This window comes from Primulina tabacum, chromosome 11, assembly GCF_025594145.1.
Source record: "Primulina tabacum isolate GXHZ01 chromosome 11, ASM2559414v2, whole genome shotgun sequence".
In the NCBI taxonomy this organism is placed as follows: Eukaryota; Viridiplantae; Streptophyta; class Magnoliopsida; order Lamiales; family Gesneriaceae; genus Primulina; species Primulina tabacum.
This window is the reverse complement of record NC_134560.1, coordinates 35,164,476-35,187,836: the sequence shown is the minus strand read 5'-3', so window position 1 is coordinate 35,187,836 and position 23,361 is coordinate 35,164,476. Positions and strand designations below refer to the sequence as shown.

Below are 23,361 nucleotides of genomic sequence, written 5' to 3'. Positions count from 1 at the left end.
GGAATTTAGCAACCGTTTTTTGATGCGTTTTAAAGCTTTGAGGCCACTGGCCAAAGCGGAGAACATCACAAGTGGGATGAATCGCTACATTTGGTATCAGAGCAGTGTGTGGACACCGCACGTTGTGACGCGTTTAAAACTGTGAGTTCGTCGAAAAAAGCGGACAATATCACAAGTGAGCTGAGTCATTACATTTGGTATCAGAACTAATGTGTGGACCACACACATTGTGATGCATTTTAAAGCCATTAGACCACTTGCAAAAGCATACAATATCACAAGTAGGCTATGACGTTATATTTGGTATCAGAGCCAGTGTGTGGACGTTGGACGTTGTGACGGATTTTAAAGCCGAGAGGCCACTGGCCAAAGTGTACAATATCACAAGTTGTCTGGGTCGTTATATTTTGCATCAAAGCAGTGTGTGGACGCCGCACATTGTGACACAATTTAAAGCCGTGAGGCCACTGACCAAAACAGATAATATCACAAGTGGACTGAGCATTTAAATTTGGTATCAGAGTAAGTGTGTGGACGTCGCACATTGTGACGCTTTTTAAAGCCTTAAGGCCACTGACTAAAGCGGACAATATCACAAGTGAGTTGGGCCATTACATTTGGTATCGGAAGTGTGTGGACGTCGCACGTTATGACACGTTTTAAAGTTATGAGACCACTGACCAAAGAGGACAATATTGCAAGTTGGCTGAGCTGTTACATTTGGTATCAGAGCCAGTGTGTGAACGTCGCATGTTGTTACACATTATAAAGTCGTGATGCCGCGGGCCAAAGCAGAAAATATCACAAGTGAGTTAGGCCGTTAAATTTGGTATTTGAGCCAGTTTGTTGACGCCGCACGATGTGACACATTTTAAAACAGTAATGCCACTAGCCAAAGCAGACAATATCACAATTGGATTGAACATTTACATATAGCGAATGCCCTTAAAGAGAAATCTCATATCGTCAAACCACAGAAGAAATGTTGAGCATTTAAATGGACATGTATTAATCTCTTGTGATACGTTTTAAAGCCGTGAGATCACCTGCTAAAACAATCATGATTTGTATGAATGACCCACAATATCAATGATGTTGTGTTGACGAGGTTTCAGGTGCATATGTAAATTATTAATTTAATTTTTTTTAGATTATTAGAAAATTTTAAATATAACTCATTAATTGTATTTATGTGATATAATTGATAGTTATTATAGAATGAAAGTTGATATTTACGTTCTATTTTTTTGTTATTTATAATCTATTTATGAATATACAAAATGGAATGTAATTCATTTATAATATATATAAATATATATAACACGTCATCAATGGATTTGGGAAAGGATAAACCCAAAGCCAAAGAGAGTGGCAGTGTGAGGCAATTGGAGTCAATAATTACTAAATAGGGATTAGAACATTTTTGAGCAAAATCTGATTCCTTTTTTGCCTTTTCTGGCGCTGTTTGTGGAATTGGAGAAATAGCAAGAAACAGCCTTTTACCACTAGATTCTTGCAGGGATTTAATATGCCGCCCCCTCGAATTCGACCATGTTTCTTTCTTTTTCGAGAAATCAGCTGAATTAAAGAGTAGAAAGTTTCCATTTTGATGCTTCAGTACTCAACCCAAAGCTTCGAATCCAAGATTTCCATCTCTCTCCCTCCCGAACTACCCGATCTTGAAGACGCCATTATCGTTGACTTGGTGTTCTGCACTTGTTATAAGCCCAAGAAACATGAGCAGAAACGGCAATAGCAGTAGCTTTCTTTTCCCGAACAACACCAGCAATATCAAGAATATTTCAGCCGAGGGGGAGTTTTTGAGGAGCAAAGAATCGATGGGGTCGGATTTGTTTGGGAATCAGCAAAATCAAGAGCATTGTAGTGGGTTAGCGAGGTATCGAACTGCTCCGGGTTCGTTTCTCGCAACCCTTCTGGAATCCACCGCGGACAATAACAGCAGCACCGGTGATGATTCTGAAGCTCTCTTTTCTGCTTTCTTGGATAACGGGCACCTTGATCTGAACCAGATGCAGTGTTCGATGAAGCAGGAGATTGGCGGGGAAATGGGGTATGTGGGATCTTATTCTATGGGAATGGAGAGTCAAGTTCATAAGGTGAATAATAATGGCTCAAATCTTGCTAGGCAAACGAGTTCTCCTGCTGGATTTCTCTCTGGTAGGTTTCTTTATTCTTTTTTTCTTGAGGTTTCACTTTTCCTTTTCTTTAACGTCGTTTTTGGTGCTGGGATTTTGTGTACTTTTCGCTGGAATTGCTTGTTTTGTTGATTGTTAGTCTGCTTTTATATAATTATGCTACAAATTTTTGTCTCTGTATCTCAGGATTTACAATGAACCCGTCTGAGAGCCAGAATAGGCAATTCTAGTTTCGAGCAATTCATGATTTGTGCTTGTTTTTTCACTTGATTATTCATTATATGTTCTTGCTGCTGCCGGCACTTACCAGAATTCGATTAGGACGAACAATTTAGAACTTGGAGGGAGACCCTCTGGTCAAACCTGGCTCCGCCACCGATTGGTTCTATGTTTAAATATTCTTGTACAAGTATTAATCACTAGATTCCTTGACCGAGAAACTCGATATTCCTGTTTCAAGCAGACGGGAGTTTGGTGGGAATTGGTACAAGGAGTGATAACTTGTCAAAATGGAAAAGTTTTTATATTTCATTTATAGTTTTTGCGCTCTGTATTAGTTCAAAATATTCAAGATAGGCATAAGTTGTGTACTAATACTGGTTAAAACATGTATTTTCACCTCAGAATTAGGTTCAATGGGAGGCTTGGGAAATTACAGAATCCAAAATCACGCAGAACCCAATTCATCAAGAGGTATGAACAATCAAATCAACTTTTCATCGCCCCCATCTTCTACAACCTCAAGGTTCATGCCCGCAATACCCGAGAACTGCAATGAGAGCATAATCACAACTAGCTCCGTAGACAAACGATCGGCACACAGTACACGCATTATTGACAGCAGAGAATACGAGCCGTGGAACGATTCTTCTTTCAATGTCTTGAAAAGAACTCGAGATGGTGATTTGAAGATGTTTTCCGGTTTCAATGGATTGGAAAATCAGGTCGAAATTCTGTTTTCTTTCCATTTTCTTTATTTTTTTTCGTGGTTTTATTGTATTCTGAGTGTCATTTTTATTTGTCAGAATGAGGAAATTACTAGGAAGAAGCCTCCAGGTTTAGTTCATCATTTGAGCTTGCCAAATACATCTTCTAATACTGTCAAAATGCAGAAGTTCTTGCACTTTCAACAAGACACTGTACCTTGTCAAATCCGGGCCAAACGAGGTTTTGCCACTCATCCGAGAAGCATAGCCGAAAGGGTAAATAACCTATTGCATAGTGTAGGATCGACTTTTCATGTGGTTGTACACACATGTATAAAGATAGTCCTCAAATCTTTATACCGTACAACAACCCAAGCTCTTGCAGCTGTTAGTTGCATTAAAAAATATTTTCTTTGACGATAATGACATAACTCAAATATTTTAAAACATACAATAGCCTCAGTGTTCTTGTTCAATCATTATACCATATAGACAGACAAGGTGAGCATTTGTTACTCTCTGACATGTGTATCATCAAGATTATCTAAAGATTGGATGTAAAACTCGGCAAGATTTTGGTGGCGAAAACATTTTTTTCCTGGTTTTGTAGATGAGGCGGACCAGAATAAGTGAAAAAATGAAGAAGCTGCAAGATCTTTTCCCAAATATGGACAAGGTACTTGTTAAATTTTGTAGTCCCGTTTGTTGGAAAATACACTTGCAAAGCCTGGTCATGTGGACCTCTTGTAAGGGATTACATCTCGTGAATACTTAATAGTGACACAACCAAGGCCAGGTGCTGTTTATATATGGCACATGTGCATGCACCAGGCGATCTTCACCCGATGCCCCGATACTCTCGAATTGCCCCTGTATTTTTACGGGGTCGGATGCAATGTGTTGGGGGGACAAATCTGCTTACTGGCGATCGATTTTCGTCCAAAATTTTTGTTGAATTTGATCAAAATGGTGAAATTTCTATTGGTCGGGTTGAACAAAATTCAATTTTATTGATCTCCTTTTCAGATTAAACTCTGTTTTCTTTTCTTTTTTCCCCTTATATTTTTTTAATGTTATTGGCAGCAAACAAATACATCAGATATGCTAGACCTTGCTGTTGAGTACATTAAAGACTTGCAAAAACAAGTCAAGGTAAGAAAACAAACAAATCCCTTCAATCAAACTTCCACCTCTTCACATGAAATTTCTCATCATCATCTTCATCTTCATCTTCATCTTTTATTTCATCCATCATCATGTAGATACTCACGGATACGAGGGCGAGGTGCATCTGTTCACGAGGATCATAAGCGACAAATACTACTGCGACTTAAGTCGTCTCTTTTGACAACACATTAATATTGCTACGGCTCTGGACAAGAACATAGCGATGATGTCGATTCATGGCTACTCGATGTGCCCATAATGCCAGCATTTTATGTGACTATGTATTAACCAGATAGGTTGTGGAATTTGCAAGACATGTACTATATGGGAACTCGAATTGGTTCGAATATGTATACACGGTGATTGTGTATATTATGTGTTGGACGTGGTAGGTTCTATGACTGGTTTGGAAGGCCGTGCCGTGTTTCTCCTTCGCCTTCTTTTATTTCTGTTGTAACTTTGGTAGACTCTGTATAATGTATACTTTTCCATTTAAAAAAAAAGAAGAAGAAGCAACCAAGTGGTTTTGTAAATGGTGGAAAGGGAAACAAGTTATATGAATGTGTGTAAAGAGGTGATTAATTTAGTTATTTTTTTTTTATTACTTTACTTCATTAAGAAATAACAAGAAAATCAAATCAAAAATTCATTACACAGAAGTGAGGTCTCGTGTCCCACAACACTATATGAACATCATATCCAGAGAACGAAATATGAATATAAAAAAAAACGCTGATGCATTAACAATGGACTTGGAAAAACACGTCAACACATTTTTTGGAAAAAAAGCCAGATCCCTGATTGTTTTAATAAAATTTAAATAAGTCAATCGATTTAACCGATTTTAACAATCGAAAACCGAAACAAACAGATTATATCGAACTAACCCATATTTTTTAAAATGGATAACCGAACTTCCGAGTAGACCGAACCAAAATTTTTAACACCCAAAACAAGTCATATAACATCAGTAGTTTATAAAGTCTCAATTTAGGAACAAAATATTGGTTTCGAAACTCAATTATAATAAATATTTCCTAGGTCATTCAACTTTTTCAGACGAAATTTTATCTTCTAAAAAATGTTAAACGTAAATTCAAGTTTTAAACTCGAAAATTTTACGAGATTAAAACATTTAGTACGAGATTTAACATGAAAAATGTTTAAATTTTAACTATAATTTAATTATAACAAGTCAATCAATAGATTAACTCCGTCCGTTGAGACGGACGGTCAACGGTCACAAACCAAGATAAAAAAAGAGTGTTGGTGCTATGTCGGTGATAGCCTAGCACTGTAAAAAAATATATCATTGTTGTTGTTAGGCCTATGACAGCCAACCAACTATTGCGTCACACCCCTTCTCACATGGATTCTGAGTATCAATTTAACCTTGGAACCAAATATCGTTTATATCATTAGTGTGTGCGTATACACCACAACTGGGATTAAATGATGAGACTAAGAGTGAATTTTGGGACTATTGAGGAGATTTCATTAGTAGAATCCCTAGTGAGGAAAATATCTTAATTAGGCCAAGTTTTAAATGGCCATGTCTTAGCTGATGATCTTGGGATGGTAAACACTTTCTATAGGAAGAGTAAGAGCCATTTAATAACCTTCAGGAGTTGGCATAATATAAGTCAAACTGATTAATGTCTTGTAAGAAGACAAGACCTAGGTAATTGTAAAAATTGTAAGGTCAAACCCAGAGAATGGTTGACGAACCAACATATGCTATAAATATTAGAGCTTTGCCTTGAGAGTAGAAACAGAGTAAACAAATGTCAGATTAGGCAGAGAAACAAATAGTGGATTATGAAGGGAGATGTATGCCAAACTCTTAAGAATAAGATTTTAGATAGTTAGTGTAATGCTCGGTCTTCCCTACAAATCAGAACTCATATTATCTTATTTTCTGTAGTTCATAGTTATATTATGTTAACAATGTCATGAAGTATTGCATTGATATTCTATACCTTATTCTCCAATGCATTGTGATACGTTGAGATGTGACTACGAGGAACTATGAATATGTCATGTTTTCATGTATATGATATGAGTAAGTTAGAGTATGATTGTGTTAAATTGTGAAATAGCTTGTTAAGAATGAAGGAGAAAAATCAATGATTTGAGTTGGAAATTGAGGAATAAATAGGGTGTGTTGTGATGATGGTATGGATTAGTATTTTACTTTATCTCCAAACCATGTGTTTGGGTTGCTATGGATAAGTGACATCAGTTACGATTTTTAGCATAATAACATGGATTTTCAGCCAAATGCAACGAGGACACTTCCATTAGAAATCCAAGAACAATGCTACAATTTTTATGTTTTAAGTTTTGTCCAAATATATTTTAAAAAAGGACTTGGATCTCTTCAAAGTGTGTCAGGTGTATTGCACTCTCCTGCCCGACAGCCCCCTTTGGACCGTAGGGGGCATGCTAGAGAGGTAGGAAAATACTGCCTTAAGCCCCACAACCTGAATGCCTTTGCCAGCTTTTAATAACGAATTTGTGAATTTCTTTCACTCTGACATCCCCAAACTCGAAATTGAAGAGCTCATGAACAAGGGTTTCCAAATGTATCTCTAAAAATCATGCCCAACATTCCACTCCTCATCAAATTGAAGCTAGATTCAAGTTCTACACAATAAATGATCTTCTTATGTATGTAAATAGATAGGAAATTCATTATTTTATGAGTTGAATGAAAACCTAGGGAAGGATTTCCAAATTTTGAGCTAGAACTAAGAATATTGATTTACTTTATGATGCTTTCACAAAATAGACCCAAGCAAATTGTTTCCTACCTCATTCTACAACTTATATTATAAGTGGGGCTCTTCTTTGTGGCCATATATGGGCATATTATGTTTTTGTCATGAATTAGAAATGAAAATGACATGAATTATGCTATATGTACCTTGTGTATGAGTTTCCTTTCATTCTATTGATTACAAATGACAATCCTCTTTGTTACATAATGATTAGGAATGCATTTGGCTATGACATGAATTTGACATGTGAACAAATAAGCTTGATTATGATTTTTGAACTACATACTCGTAGCCAAATGACTAGCCTATAAGTTCCAATTACTGTGAAGTATGTAAAGAACATGAGTTGTATGGCAAGAATGGGCAAATGCATAGGACTACCAAAATCTATAACTCGTGGTAACAGTATAACTCAAATTTTTTAAACCGTATAGCAGGTCGAGTATCACGGTTCAATTGGTCTACCAGCAGCGACAATTATTACACCCAACAATCTCTCTCCATATAATTGTAATCCTTGCAATAAATGAGAATCGAACACGTGACCTTGACTCTGATATCAATTGTAGGATCGAGAGCTTGTCGTTTTACCAAAAGATATATCTATCGGTAACAGTGTAACTCAAATTTTTTAAACTGTATAACAGCTCAAATACTACGATTCGATTTCTCTACCCAGCATGGACATTATTGAACCCAACAAAATGAATATGCTGATAGATGTACCATATTGACTACGATGACGATTGTGTCACGATGACTATGTGATTACGAATGGGTGGTTAAACCACCAAAACTATGCTATTGACCAATATTGAATGTGAATATAAACTACGTGATAACTATGAAATACTTATGAGTGCCATATAACCGGAATATTATGTACAACTATTGATTTAAAGTGTTTTAAGTGAATTGCGTCATGAAATTGCTTGGTTAAAATTTCCAGCGGATGAGCTCCACGTCATTTTCAAACCATGGTCATTCAAGGGTTGGACTATAGATTTAGTAAGGAAAATTTACCTGACATCATCTAAATGTCACTCTTTATCCTTGTGGCCATAGAATTTTTTACCAAATGGGTAGAAGCATTGTTTTTGAAAAAAGCGGAAAAAGCTGATGTCATTAACTTTGTGAAAGGAAACATCATTCATTAGATTTGGGATTCCAGAGTCACTAACCACATATCAAGGCACTATGTTCATGGGTTCTGATATGAGGGAGTTCACAGAAGATTATGGAATCAAGTTTATAAATTTGTCCCTTGTTACCCACAATCTAATGGACAGGCTAAAGCATCAAACTAAGATTTGATAAAGATTCTACATAAGATGATGGAACAGAATCATAGGGATTGACCAAGGCTATTATCAGAAACATTGTGAGTATATAGAACATCTAAAAGGACTGCAATTGGGGTGAATTCATTTGCCCTTACCTTTGGCCATGATGCAGTGCTACTTTTGGATATTATGGTTCCATCAATGCGAGTGGCAAAGCAGAGCAAAATCTCCTCCGAACAATACAATAAAGCAATGATTATGGAGTTAGAAGAAGTAGATGACATGAGAATCCAAGCATATAACACCTTATTGTTACAAAATCAGAAAGTAGCAAGGATATATGATAGGAGAATCAACAAGAAGATTTTCCAAGAAAGACAGATCGTGTGGAAAACCATAATGTCCCTGGGAACAAAGGATAGGGATTCGGTCAAATGGTCCTCAAATGGGAAGGACCATTTAAGGTGCACAAGGTTTTAGAAGAAAATGCATATTGGTTATCAAGTTTAGATGACCAACCATATAAAGAAATCCATAAATGACAAGTATCTAAATCCATACTTTCCAAGTATAAGGGAAGAAAAAGAGTGAGATAGTGAGTAAAGAGAGTAAAGGTGCTGGTAAACATCGGGGAGTTGGCCTCTTGGTCACTTTCGCATATATTTGTTTTTACTACTTGAATATTGAGAAATATGGAGAACAAAATAGGCTCTGTATCCATTCTCGAGAGTCAAATTTTTGTTTGAACAATAATAATTCGAGTTCACATTATCTCTCGTGTTGCTCGAAAAGAAATTTAAAATGTGGGGAGTCGGCCTTATGACCACTTGAGCATACGTTTGATTGATGTTTTTGTTATGCTTATTTTATATTACGGGAAATAATTGATAAATTAGGCTACATAGCTACTTGTGTAAACTGGTAGTTTGTTCGTGCATCGATGATCCGTGAGGTAAACGTCTGGGCCACCTAAAAAGTGTGGTAGATAAGGACAACGAACTGCGAGTCAGGCTTTTCGAGTTAAATAAAGAAGAATAAGGAAATAACATAGTAGAATGAAAGCACTATGCAAATCACAAAAGAGTTTGGAAGTTTTATTTTGGCATAAGAGTGGCTTACAAGCCATTTTTATACATATTTAGTTATTTATTTTTAGACTTTAGTTCAAGTAGGCGACCATTGGTGTAGGTATTTCTTTTTTATGTTTCAATAATGAACATAATTCAATTAAGTTGGTCAGTAGGTCACTTTTATCATATTAGATGTATTTTGTCACTAGAGGATAAAGAAAATAATCACGAGTGGGGACAATGGCCACCCATCACACACACAAGGCAAAGGCGAATGAATGGCCAGACATCACCAAATTCACAAATCCCCTAAAGAGTTCAGCATAAATGAGTAAAGAATGACAACTCAAATCTGACGTAAATGAGTAAAGAGAGATTTTATTAGATTCTGATGCATGAAGAAAGCGAGAAATTCACAGCTTTCTCCACACTACAAGGACACTATATTTGAGAAGTTTTACCAATGAGGTTGACTAATTTACCCCAGATATTTCAAAGACAACTGATAATATATTTAAAGATTATTTCAAATTTATGTTTATATATATTAATGATTTTTTAATAGAGTCTAAGAATATGGAAGAACAAATCAAACATTTAGAGATTTTCTCTAAAGTTTGTAGGAAAGAATGACTGGTTTTATCTGAACAGAAAACAGTCGTCGTTACTAGAAAGAATTTCTTGGAATAGAAATCGATGTGTCTCGAATAATTTTGCAAGAACACATAACTATTAAATGCAAAATTTTCCAAGCGTGCTAAAGGAAATGAAACAACTTCAGAGTTTTTTAGGGTTCGTTAATTTTGCTGAGATGTTCATTAAGAACATAGCAAAACACAAGAAAGTGTTTAGTATATTGCTGAAAAAAGAAGCAAAATTTATATGAATAGAAAAACACACAAATAGACCTAGCCAACTAAAAGAGATTTGCAAAAATCTTCCAAAAATGGTTATTCCTCAAGATGAAGATGATTCGATATTATACAAAGATGTCAGTGATCATTAGTGGAAAATGGTTTTAACTAAGCTCACACCAGAAGGAGAACAACCATACATGTATTGCATTAGTATATTCTCAGAAGCAGAATTCATATGATGACATATCAACGAAAAGAAATTTTACTTTAATAAAAAAAGGCTTTTGAAAAATAACCATTAATTTTAATGGCAAATAAATTTACTTTAAACGTTGATAATACACAGGTAAAATCTTTTTGAAAAATATAATAGAATCTAAACCCGAGAAGCCTAGATTATTAAAATGCAAGCTTTATGTGTAAATTATATTTTTGATATTGTGATTATTAAATCTCATGAAAATATTCTTACAGATTTTTTAATAAGAGATGGACAGCGGTGATATCGATGTCATCATAAAAATACAGAGGGATTTGTTGGAATACCTTGATATACTTCAAAAAAAGTTCAAAATGTTAGCTCTAAATGCAGAAGTTGCAGGTAAGCTATAACAAGCTAAAAAGATAATTGTATCTGATCGAATTACATGATGTTTATAGGCATATACCCATCTATGGTATGTAATGTAAATGCCTATCCTCCAAGGCATTGAAAAGTCATTGGTTTTACAAATGGAGAGTTTTTTTATTACAAGACTACATACATGTAGCAAGGGATTCAAATACCCCTAACACAAGTGTTAAGTCGAGATCATCTCCAGATGAGTCGGCTAAAACAAAAATTGAAACTTCGTATCCTTGTCTCGAGTCTTCGAGTCAACCCTTCACCTTGGGGATTGAAGAGAGAAAGATCAACTTTAGACCTAATAAAGACAAGGGTAAATCTAAGGTTGGTACTAATGAAATTGTAGTCTCCATTTTAGGTTTATCAACAAAACTGAAAGAATTGAAAACAGGAGTAGGCATTAACCCAGCCACAATCCGGGTTGACGTAGCAGGAAAATATCCCAGGTTATGGATGAAACCAAATTCATATCCAAATGAGGTCAATGCATAGTATGAATTTGGGGCCCTTGCCTCAATTTATACCACATCACTCAACTTCCCAGAAATTTCAGGATTACCTAAGTGGATCCAGGAAGCAGTGCATGAGACGTGGAAAGATAATGATTATTTGTCCAGATGAGATGTTCTGGAGCTATATTTTTTCAGTACAACATCAAAACCATCAGGAAAAAGCTTACATGAAATCTTTCATTTTATCAAGTTAAATAGTTGAGATACAAATATTCATAAATTTATCAAAGATCCTCCGATCGGAGAAACAACCATTGTTGCTTCATTGACTTAAGATGATATCTCTACCCGAAGAGCATCGGGTCTATGAGTCTGTTTAACTGAGGCAAATAAATTTAAGTTTCCATTTAAGTTTTTTTTTTTAATTCTGTAAATGGATCGTTCCTGTTAAATACTATGACAGGAAATTACAACAAGTTTTGTAGAAGATCTATTTGAAAAGAAAAGAAAACTTATGTGGAATAGTAAGCGGCCGGGGAGCAAAGAAACTCATGTAAAATTCTATAACATAGCTCATGTGGGAAGATGGTTAGAAAACATCTTCCCAGAATGCCTGAACCAAAAGGAGCCAAAATTCGGAAAATGGATTTCGACCCAAATCGGACAGAAAGTATCCTGCAGAAACGGGAACAAGTACTGAAGTACCACACAAAAATAATTTCTTTGGGGACCATATAAAACAAAAGATTCTCCGACAAATATAAAGTAGGCGTATGATTCAACAACTCTATTAGTGGAGGACGGACCATCTCTAAAAGACGATTCCACTAATTAGTGGAAAGACGGACCACTCAACCACCCATAAAGAGAATTCACCAACTAGTGATTGAATGGACCACCACTTATAAGATGTTTTCGGCCACAACTGACAGAAAAATTCACAATATTTGAAGTCTGGATTTCAAATATATCAAGACTTCTATAAATACCAAGACACAAGGAAGATGAAGCCATCATTCAACCTCTTCATTTTCTTTCAAATAAATTGTAATATTTTCTCTTTCTAGTTTATATGTGTTGTATTCTCAAGTTTCTCCTCCTTTACAGGAGGTCACTATGTAATAATATGTCGTATGTTTGAGTAAAAGAACAAAGGCTTATTGTCCTCTCATGTATTATTTTCAAAATTAAATTTTAGTATAAACTTCGAGGTAGGAAACGAAACGGGGTTGTACTAGGTGATGTTGAATGAATCTACATCAGGAACCACATGTTATTATTTCGAAGAGGTAAACTGTTTCATTTATTATACAGCGATTTGATTGACCATTTAAAAAAATTGATCATATGAATATGGTATATAGGCTGAAAACCTTGTGTAACTGCATGTCTTTATGATATACGCTTTTAAGAACAGATTCGTTAGATTAAACAATGACATGTACCATAATTATGAAAATTGATGATATTTTTAGAAATTTTAAAAAATTAGAGAGCTCAAACAAACATTGGAAGGAATGAAGAGTGAGGAGGAAGTTGTGTTTGAGGATGTGGAGTTGATTGATAATTTGTCTTTATAATAAATTATAAACAAATTTTTTTTAAAAATGAAATATCTGTTTTAAAAAAAAAACTGTAAAATATTTTCGAGAAGTGAACAAAATAAGATGTTGGAGAAAGAATTAGGAGAGGTGAAAGCTGTGGGAATTACAAAAGATATTTATGAAATTTTAGAAAAGGTTTCACCAAAACACTTTTAAAATTTAATTTTGATTGATAGATTAAAATTTAAAAGATTCAAATTTATAATAACAAATTCATCGTCTTGTTTGGATAAATTCTTTCGGTAACATATTTTAAATCATCAACTAGTTTGTAATAACTTTCAAATATATATTAAAATATAATTATTTCAAATCATTCATTCAAATATTTTCTCAAATTCAAATATAACGTGAAAAGTTCCATTTTTTTATTAATAGTATAGATGACCATTCGGTTTCCATTATATGCTTAGAATTCTCTTGAATTTTTTGCGATCTGCCGGATTATTTATAACTCTGGTTGAAGCGTTTTTATTTTAAATGTTTGAATTTAAGCTTCTGTATCTTACAAATTCGGGCCTAAAAGGTACGTGTATGAAATTAGGAAACAAAATGAATTAATAGAGAAAATGAAAGAGAAGGATTTGAACAAATCAAAATTTGAATGAAAATTATTAGGAATCATGGAAAATTATTAGGACAACAAATGTAGCACTCCCATCCCACAAAGAAGAGCTTGGATCGACTGATAAAGGGTCATAATTAATGAATGAATCCAGATTGCAAATACTGTCGATAAGTCCATAGGATAAAATCAATGAACAAGTTCAGTCTATCAGGGTCGTGTTGGAAAATGTTTTACTAGTACGAGTCACAAAGAATCGCAAAGAAGACGAGATTCAAGCAAATATTGGCATATCAAGTTGACGACAATTTTCTCATTCCTGGTTTAAACATATCTTTTAGGCTTCTATTTCACATGCTAAATTCAGAAAAAAAAATTACTAGAAAAAAATAGTAAGACTCATTACAAAACAGAGAAAATTGAGCTATCATCCTTGCAAGAGCTCGTTTGTGGATGGACTAGAAGTACAAGTACTTGAAACAAATTAACACAACACTACATACATTAGTCATAATTCAGAAACATGGCTATATAAATAAATTACAGCCAGTGCCTTTGTTCCTGGCTCCTAACAATGGAAGCTCCAGCTTCCCACGATTTCCCATTTTTCCCCAACCCCTCCAATGGGCAGACTTCCCAGAACCCGTCCCTCCAGTGTGTAAGATATACTTTGGGAATATGTTTAACTTTCAAGTGTTCGTCATCCGACATAATAAACTCTCCTGGCATGTCAAAAAATTCAAGAACTTTCATGTTTGTGAGGTGCTCAATCCCAAATGGGATGCTCTCTAACAGATTACATCGCTGGATTATAAGTTTTTCGAGAAGAGGCGAGGTGCCCTCTTTGAAGATCACCGATTTTAGTGTTTCTAACTTGTCAAGTCCGAGAAGTTTTAACTTCTGAAACTTGCCTGCCTTAAAACATAATACCTGTCCAGTATAGGCCTGAAGAAACTCAATATGGACAAGATTAGGCAGGTCTTGAAGGTACTGAAGCGGATCATCCCTTAATTGACTCCATCTCATGTAAATTTTAACCAAGCTACTAAGAGATTGAACCCAATGTGGGAACTGTTGCATACGTCCGTTCAGATACAACCGTTGAAGGAATGGTGGCGGCGAAGAGACAAGTTGAAGATCAAGGATGTCTCCTTCCCTTGCTCTTAGACCTAATGAAGTGATCTTGTGAAGATTTTCAATCATTGTGCACAGAACAATGCTGTCTATAGCTCTTAACTCCGTGAGGCTAATTTTCCTAAGTTTGGTCATTGATGCGATCTCTTTAAACACACGGCCTCCTCGACTTGCTTCTATAAATCCGAGTTTTTGCAGCGATTTTAAACGTCCAATTCCTTTCAAAGCTTTGAAAGCATTTACGTAGTTGTAAGGCATATATGAATCACGGACATGATGGTAAACTAAAAGATGGCGAAGATGTTGAAGCTTTAGACTCCCAGTAGGCAACTTGGTTATTTTAGTCTCTTTAAGATCCAACACCTCCAGCTTCCGAAGATTCTTGACCAATCCTGGTAGCCTTTTGATCCTAGAATTCCTCAAGCATAGATACTTCAAATGAAACAATTCGAAAATAATTTCGGGACATGTCTCCAAAGGAATACCTCTCAAGTCCAAAACTTTAAGCAATTTACAGTTTCCGATCAACTGCAAGATTCCTGAAACTGATACACTATCGGCTGCACCAAATGACTGAAGAGAACAGAGTCGAGAACCGTATCTCTCAACTCCATTATTGCGTAATGTGCCGTGGATTGATAAACGCCGAACCCTTTTAGGCCACAAAATGTTTTCTGAAGAGGAAAGAGTCATTAAGTTCTGATCACTCGATTTTTGAACTATAAGCTCCCGGTATAAGTCATGAATGCAGCTCGATTTCACACTTCCATCATCATTTGTCACCATGGGACGGATCAAGCATCGATTAATGAGCTCATTGAGGTAGCCTTCGGCAACTTCTTCAAGGGTTCGTCCCTCTTTCTGCTTCACAAATCCCTCAGCTATCCAAAGTCGGATAAGGGTGTTGTGCTCAATCAAGTGATCCTCTGGATATTTGCTCAAATACATAAAACATGGCTTGAGATAGTAAGGGAGATGGTTAAAGCTTAGTAACAAAATCGCTTTGAGACTTCTGAGCCGATCGTTGCCTTCAAGTTCAGAACCAATGCCATTCATAAAAGTCCTCCATTGATCAATATTAGTCACCTTCTTTGTCGACAGCACCCCACTAATTGCAACAATTGCAAGTGGCAAACCCCCACATCTTCTCAAGATGTTCTTGCAAATGTCTACCAAATGTGCAGGGCAAGAACCCCCCCTAAACACTTTCTGGCAGAAAAGAGTCCATGAATCCTCTTCCGAAAAGGGATCCAATTCATACACATAAGCATCATTCTCAACCGTATCCCTAAAACGCGTCGTGATTATGACCCGACTGCCTTGCTCTTCATCAGGCAACACATGTTTGATCCCTTCCCAGGCCTCTGCGCTCCAGACATCGTCGAAAACAAGCAAAAACTTCCTCTGCCGCAAGAAATCCTTGACCATGGCTTTCAGCCTACCGCTAGTCATGGTGCCCAATTCCAGAGGAACAGGCAGCTTCACCTGTCCATACAATTGCTGAATCATATCCTTCAAAAGCTCCTCCATCTTAAAAGATTCAGAAACCGTAATCCACGCGTGATTGTGGAAATGTTTCTTCACAACACCATCATCAAACACTTTCTTGACAAGAGTTGTCTTCCCAGAACCTCCCATCCCCACGACAGACACCACTCGAAGCCTCAAACCCCCCTCCCGAACCCCAAAAATGACCTCTTTTCTCCGGTCATCAATACCCACAAGCTCCCCTTCTTCCAAAAGAAGTTCATCACCTCGACGATCAATTCCACTAGAGGTGCTCCCTCCCCCAACACCATCCGACACACTTGATCCCTGATTCAGTACACTCTTAAGGTACCCATATCTCTGGTGCCTCTCCGCCACATCCTTCATCCGGGATTTGATTTCCCGGATCTCCGAAGCTGTTTGGTGACGGGTTTTCAGTTTCTTGAGACAAGAAATCAGATTTCCAGGGAAGCGGTCCCTGCTAGCAGGAATCTGATGCATGAAATTATCTACGATATCTTCAATATCATGAGCAAGAACCCGTACCTGCCTCACCCAAACATCCAGCTCCGGATCGCTGCTACCTGCAGAATCAGCGTTTCTGAGGAAAGAGATGATTCTCTCCAGTTCATCCCTCACATATTCAACATCCCTTCTGGCCCCATTCACCAAATTCACTTTCTCCTCCAATAGATCTGTTAACTTCTCAAGAACAAACGTAAGACACTCTGCCATCTCTCTTTTCTTTACTTTTCTTTTCTTTTCTTTCAAATCCCAAAGAAGAAGAGGGATTGATTTCAAGTGCTCCAACGATTCGAAAGTTTATTGTAATTCATGACAGCGATTGTGAGCACTAACTCTGACTCGCACCACATATTTATTACCTATTCCAATGATTGATCAGTCCTAAAACCCCAAGAACATGTTTTCGATTAAGATAATTTAATCAACTGTTATTTACGCGACAGTCTAATATTCAAATATCAGATAAAATGATATATATATATATATATATATATACAATTTTGATATATTCTTGAGTGTCATTTCAAAAATAGATATAAAAATGAACAAAGTCGGTATAATTGATTGACAATATATCAAAATTATTCGTCACCTAAGTACCTTAGCAATGAATATATATATATATATATATAACCATGGTCGAGAGATAATATATTAAAATTATATATATGTCAAATATTTATATTAAATCCATGCTTTTAAAATTCAAATATATACAAGAGTAGGTCTCTTATGAGACGGTCTCACAAATTTTTATTTAGTAAACTAGTTAACCCTACCGATATTCAAAGTAAAAAGTAATAATTTTTCATGGATGACCCAAATAAAATATCTGTCTCACAAAATACGATATGTGAGACCGTCTCACACAAATTTTTGTCAATATACAAACTATTGCTCTTTAGAGATGTTCTATATGAATATGAGTTTGATTCTTTCTATCAATATTTTATCGGACCAGCACAAAGTTCATACAGTATGATTTATCTAATTAACGTGGTTTACAAGCTACTGCGTTAATCCAAAAATATACTCAATACACGTCGAAAATTAAAGGTTTCATAATCAAAATATACACACACACACATAGACAAACTCTTACAAACAAGATAAACATACTTATTTAAAAATATACTAATTGGTCATGGCCACGGAGGTTCTCCTATCAATCATTTTCTCCATTCAAAAAATTCAAACCCAATATCTTATTTGAACGGAGCCGTATCTCTGACTGATTCAAGTCATCTGTGGGAACGAATCATTTTTATATATATATTTTTTTTGTTTTCGTTTCTTGGAAGTTACCAAGAGGCAGCTACTCGGTTCTAGGAAAGTCAAACAATTATTGGACATAAATAAATCCACCACGACATGTTTTGCTCACGGCTCCGTGTTCATCGTCTTCTGGAAAAATTAACGTACATGGACCATTCTCGGACTGAGATGAAACTGTCGGGGGTATTTTTGTGATTTATGTTTATAAAAACTTAAAACAAATCAATATCAACATCCTAAAAACTAATATAAAAATACAAAAGATCGAGAGAAAATCTGGATCGGACGAACCTTGCGGAGGAACCCCTAGGTTTTCGGGGCATTGGATTCTCACCAATATTTGCGTTACTCAAGCCGACATTCTTGCTTCTGCTTCGTCCACCCCTGCTCTCGCAGAGGCTTCCCTCTAAGGCGGAATGCTCCCCTACCGATATATTTTTACGTCCCACGGCTTTGGCAGATCGGGAGTTACATCACAAAATTTCCTCCAAACTATGAAAGTCTTTCTATCGGCAGATTTTAACGGAAGATTATGAATCCAAGATCAAACTATGTTGCTAGCTCGCAACGTCGACTTTTATAATGTGATCATATACAGTAAAAATATTTAGTCATGTCACCCAAAACACAAATAAATGTTAGGGGAAGTATTTTAAAGAGTTTTTCCAAAGAAAGAAAAATCTCAAAAAAGAATTTCCAATCCTTATACAGTATATATAGTAGAGAACGAAGTGTAACCATTATAAAACATAATGATGACTCATGTAAGAACTTACGTTGATCGACAGATACCAAAAATAATAAAAATATCATAATATGATGTAAAATAGTGAATTGGTGTCTAATCAGAATTAAGTGTTATATTTTGTAACACAAATTGACTTTAAATAAAGAGATGGACAAGATTAAATTTGCACAAGTATAAGTACTTGTGCGGTGCCCTATGACAAAAATTAATCACTAGAAAACCAAATCGTTTACAAAAACCTATCACTAGTGATTATAACAAAAGTCAATTTCCTCAACAAGTTGAAAAAATAAATAGCTTTCTAAAACAAATAACTAGAATAACACTTTAACAAGAAAGCAAAAATGTGATGCCAAAAGGGAATCCACGAAAACGATCTTCAGCCAACTTCTTTACGGATGTTGTCTGTAGATGTTCTCAACATTCAATCCAACACACGATCACCACTCTTCAACAGCACCGGCTTCGAGAATTATTTTTCTCTGAAAATCTCCGCTCCGTGTATGTATGTATGATCGATATTGAAGCAACTACTCACCAATGTCCTTGACCTCTTTATTGATGAATACCTTTAGCTCCACAAAGAAACCTATACCACGAGGGAAGTAAGAGTTTTATTAGGAATAAGCTCTTTTTTAAACACCAATATCATATCTCATCAATTCATTATCATAAATAATCATATCTTCGAATATATTTGAATGATTATCTCATTATCTAAGAAAGACAAAATCATATGAAATTTTTACTTAGTCAAAGCAACAAGAAAAACATGTTAGAAAAATAATTTAAGTCAATAAATATATCAATTAAATTCGGAAATAATATTTCCCCTTCAATCTCCCCCTTTTTGCCTTTCTTGGACAAATTGAGATCAAACATATTTATCCTTGTTTAGTCTCTTCCCCTGAATAAAATATTTTTAGCAAGGGTGTTGTTAGTAGTGTTGGCAACATTCGGAACAACACCTGCACCATGTTATTAGCAGTTCACTCAGTATAGATATCAGGTGCAGAGCGAAACATAAGGAATATGATTACACACCAGGAAGCATGTATAAGGAACTTAACACAAAAAAAAGACAACTAAAACCAAAGAAATTGAACCAGAAACAAGACCATATTCAATAATTCTCATCCTCCTCTTCATCATCACTGTCATCCTCATCACTGTCTTCATCCTTGGTACCTGATGGACCAGCATCCGTTTGATCATCTCCCCTTTTTTGTCCGGAAAAGTTACCTACCTCTAAGATGAGCCTGAGGTCAGCAGCCAAATTCTCATAATATGCCAAGTCTACCTTAGTCTGGGAGATCTTTTTAAGAGCATGATCAAGGTGAGCCTGAACTCCAGCAACGGGAATCTTGACATAACCATCTGTTGGTCGATGAGAGGTGGAACTTGTAGAAAGCTCAGAAGTTGGAGGTGATGTGGTAGACTCGATCCAGGGAAGGTCAATCTTTCTATTTCCCTTGAAGAGAGCAGGGACAATCTTCAGTAATTCACTGGCATGTGTGGAGTGTTCGGTGATGTCTTTAATGAACCCTTGTGACTCCAAAATGCCACAAATGAGAGAGGGAAATGGGAGCTTGGATGACTTCATGCCGCCATGTGCATATTGCATGATAGTATAAAAAACCAGACGCCCAAAGTTCAAGCTGGAGTTGCCAATGGCAAAAATAGTCAGTGCCTGAGACTTAGTGACCACCGTGGTGTTGGTGGTTGGGGTCCAGTTGCGAATGGCGATCTTGTGAAGGACTGAGTATAGGGACGTAAGATTGGCAGCCGAGACCTTTTCAGGATGTGCAGGGAAATGGCGAATCAGTCCACCAGTCAGGATGGAAATCACATCATTAAGGTCCGGTGGAGGACCTTCAGCAATAACAGGTGTGCTGTAGTAATCATTGATGATCTGCGGCTCAAAGTTGTATACCATGTTCCATACAAAAACTCGACCAAATTTGGCCGATCGCGCATCACTGACGCCGGGTGAAAGGTTGGCGTAGAATTCAAGTACCACTTTACGGCAATAGGGAAGTGCAGATGAGACGGTAGAGAACAATCCGCGGGATTTGAGAAACTCGATTAGATTGTTGCGAGAGAAAGCTTCTATGTCAGCATTTCATTCTTCAAGGAGAGCTCGGTTGGCGTAGAGGGACCAATTTGAAAACGCCACTTTTGTATAGAACATGTTGTTGAAACTGCTTGACAGGTCATAGTCGCTGAGGTCGATGTTTTCCGAGGAGGTCTCGTCATCTGATACAACATCCATAGGGGGAGGTGCATCAACAGGTATCGTATCAGCAAAGACACTGGAGTCTTCAGAAGCAATGGAGCCAGATGGTCGAGTAGCTTGTTGGCTCTTTAGGTTGGCCATAAATTGGTCCAACGTGATTTCCTCATCACGAGGTGGTGAGGACACTGGTGGAGGAGGAGGCGGTGCGTCCGTAGCAGAATTAGTGGAGTCACCGGAGGAATCACTTCTATCTGGGGGCGAAGGAACTGTCTTCGTATGGGCCACAAATTCATAATCTCCATCAGCAGAGTCATCACCTGAGGTGTGCTCAGGGTCAGCAAATGAAGGTCGGCTCGTCCCCTCACCCTTTCGACGAAATCACTTTGAGGTGGTCAAATCAGGGTAATATCCTGCCTGTCTTTTGGAACTCCGAACTTGCTGGCGCGCATGATCGAACACTTGAATTATTGGTGGATTATCAACATCAAAAGCAATCCCAGGTTCACCGGGAGCAATAACTTCCAGAGGCTCGGGCATTAGAACAGCAGGAATGATCTGCAAGTTCTGGACAGGGGGTGTTGCAGCAGATGTTGCGGGAGGTGAGGAAACATCCTCTGTATGGCCCATTTCGCTTCGGATATCGTGTTGATCAAAGCCCTTTCCTACCATTTACACGAGATAAGTTGCTAGCAAAGAGGGGAATCGACAATTTTGGGGAAAAGTTTTACAGATAGAAGTTCAAGAAGATGGTACGGAAATTCGAGAAACTATTAGGCAGATAATGATGAATTAGGCGGTGTAAATAAATGAGATAAGTATGAATGAACAATGCAATGGTAACAAAATCAAACAATCAAATGAGTCCAAACGGTAAAAAGAAGTGATTCACTCCACAGAATTTTCTCCCAACGGTAATAAAATAATGGCACTGTTTAAGAGCTTAATACCTTTTCAGACATTACCGAGACAATTTGAGACAAACAACTTTTCAAAATTTCCAGAGATAACTCCACATCGAATTTTAGCATCACTAGACATCAAATATCACATAGATTAGAAATTGTTGTAAAGTCTGGATTTTCATCGAATTTTACTTTGTTGAAATACTCATGTCCTTTTGGCACAGCAATATTCACGATGATATGTTTATGCACGACCTATTTATGCCTAATAACAGAATGTAACAAAAATATAAACATGAAACAAGTAAGAGATATGTTTACTGATGAGGTGTTGACACAAATCTTGGCAACATCTTCTGACAACACGCACAATTCCAACAAAAACTTTCAATTTTACTTACACTTATCAATTTTTTGATCATAGAAGTGGCAGCTCCCACACTAGAAGAACAGTCTTCAATGGACTCTTCTAGGTAGCTTTTTCCATTTTCTTCTATTTATGTGTTCATACTTAGAAGGGGTAGCTCCCACACTTAAAGTCCAGCCTTCATTGGGCTATTTTAGGTAGCTTTTTCCATCTTTTCTTCTAATCACAGACCCAACAATATTAATAATTATACTTTAATCTCTAGGGTTACTTGTCACATTGATTAGAGATAAGTGACCATTCTTGAAATCTTTAGTGACAAAGTTCACATGTATAGGTGTGAAGTTTTTAGAATGTAACAAGGAAATGTAAGTGCATCAGAAAACTATGCTACACAGTTTCAACACAACATATCACAGTATGTATGAAAATGCAGAATGTCTAATGCTTAAAAATGCACATACATGTTAGGTGTTATCCGAGATGCTGTAACATCTGAGACAACATCTATGAATGATCAGGCAGAACACATGCTGAGAGATTTCCTAAGGTTAGAGAACCTCTCAAAGTCTAATGCTTTTGTGAATATGTCAGCCAATTGGTTAATTGTATCAACAAATTTCATTCGAATCAATCTTTTTTCTACTAGATCTCGAATAAAGTGATGACGACTGTCAATGTGTTTAGTTCGAGAGTGTTGTACTGGATTTTTTGAAATGTTTATTGCACTAGAATTGTCACAGTACACCACTAAGGGTTCACTCTTAAGCCCATAATCTTCTATCATTTGATTCATCCACAAAAGTTGAGTGCAACCACTTCCAGCTGCCACATATTCAGATTCAGCAGTTGAAAGTGAAACACAGTTCTGTTTTCTACTATGCCATAATATCAATTTATTTCCAAGATAAAAACAGTCTCCAGAGGTACTTTTTCGATCATCCAAATCCCCTGCCCAGTCAGCATCTGAGAACCCTACTAAATTTGAGTTGGTGTCGTGTGTATACCATAATCCTAAGTCAATGGTTCCGGCTATGTATCGTAGGATACGTTTTATGGCCTTTAAATGAGAAATCTTATGATTAGATTGGTATCTAGCACACAGGCAAACACTAAACATTAAGTCAGGGCGGCTAGCAGTTAAGTACATGAGACTTCCTATGATGTTCGGTATAAGGTGTTGTCAACATTTTCGGCAACA

At 36.6% G+C, this 23,361-nt stretch overlaps 2 protein-coding genes across 3 annotated transcripts; one reads left to right on the top strand and one right to left on the bottom strand.

Moving 5' to 3' along the window:
• The first annotated feature begins 1,332 nt into the window (after window positions 1–1,332).
• Window positions 1,333–4,680, top strand: LOC142517986 (transcription factor bHLH130-like). Of its 2 annotated transcripts, none has more exons than XR_012813444.1 (6): window positions 1,333–2,178; window positions 2,781–3,100; window positions 3,182–3,583; window positions 3,622–3,758; window positions 4,166–4,234; window positions 4,345–4,680. XR_012813444.1 is itself a non-coding variant. In XM_075620542.1 (6 exons), the coding sequence occupies exons 1-6, from the start codon at window positions 1,737–1,739 to the stop codon at window positions 4,390–4,392; spliced, it is 1,122 nt and encodes a 373-aa protein (XP_075476657.1). In that variant the 5' UTR covers window positions 1,333–1,736; the 3' UTR covers window positions 4,393–4,680. The 2 variants fall into 2 exon arrangements, 1 of the variants encoding a protein (XP_075476657.1); XM_075620542.1 differs by having other exon boundaries at window positions 3,182–3,358; window positions 3,693–3,758.
• A 9,214-nt stretch (window positions 4,681–13,894) lies between these two features.
• On the bottom strand, window positions 13,895–17,041 carry LOC142517907 (disease resistance protein RPM1-like). The gene has a single exon (XM_075620410.1). The coding sequence runs from the start codon at window positions 16,840–16,842 to the stop codon at window positions 14,026–14,028; it is 2,817 nt and encodes a 938-aa protein (XP_075476525.1). The 5' UTR covers window positions 16,843–17,041; the 3' UTR covers window positions 13,895–14,025.
• Between the last annotated feature and the right edge of the window lie 6,320 nt (window positions 17,042–23,361).

Bases quoted from the DNA above. Each gene is read 5' to 3' on its own strand.
- LOC142517986 (XM_075620542.1), top strand. From the start codon at position 1,737: ATGAGCAGAAACGGCAATAGCAGTAGCTTTCTTTTCCCGAACAACACC. The intron at 3,359-3,692 runs GTAAATAACCTA...CTGGTTTTGTAG, and splicing joins CGAGAAGCATAGCCGAAAGG to ATGAGGCGGACCAGAATAAG. The intron at 3,759-4,165 runs GTACTTGTTAAA...TGTTATTGGCAG, and splicing joins TTTTCCCAAATATGGACAAG to CAAACAAATACATCAGATAT.
- LOC142517907 (XM_075620410.1), bottom strand. From the start codon at position 16,842: ATGGCAGAGTGTCTTACGTTTGTTCTTGAGAAGTTAACAGATCTATTG.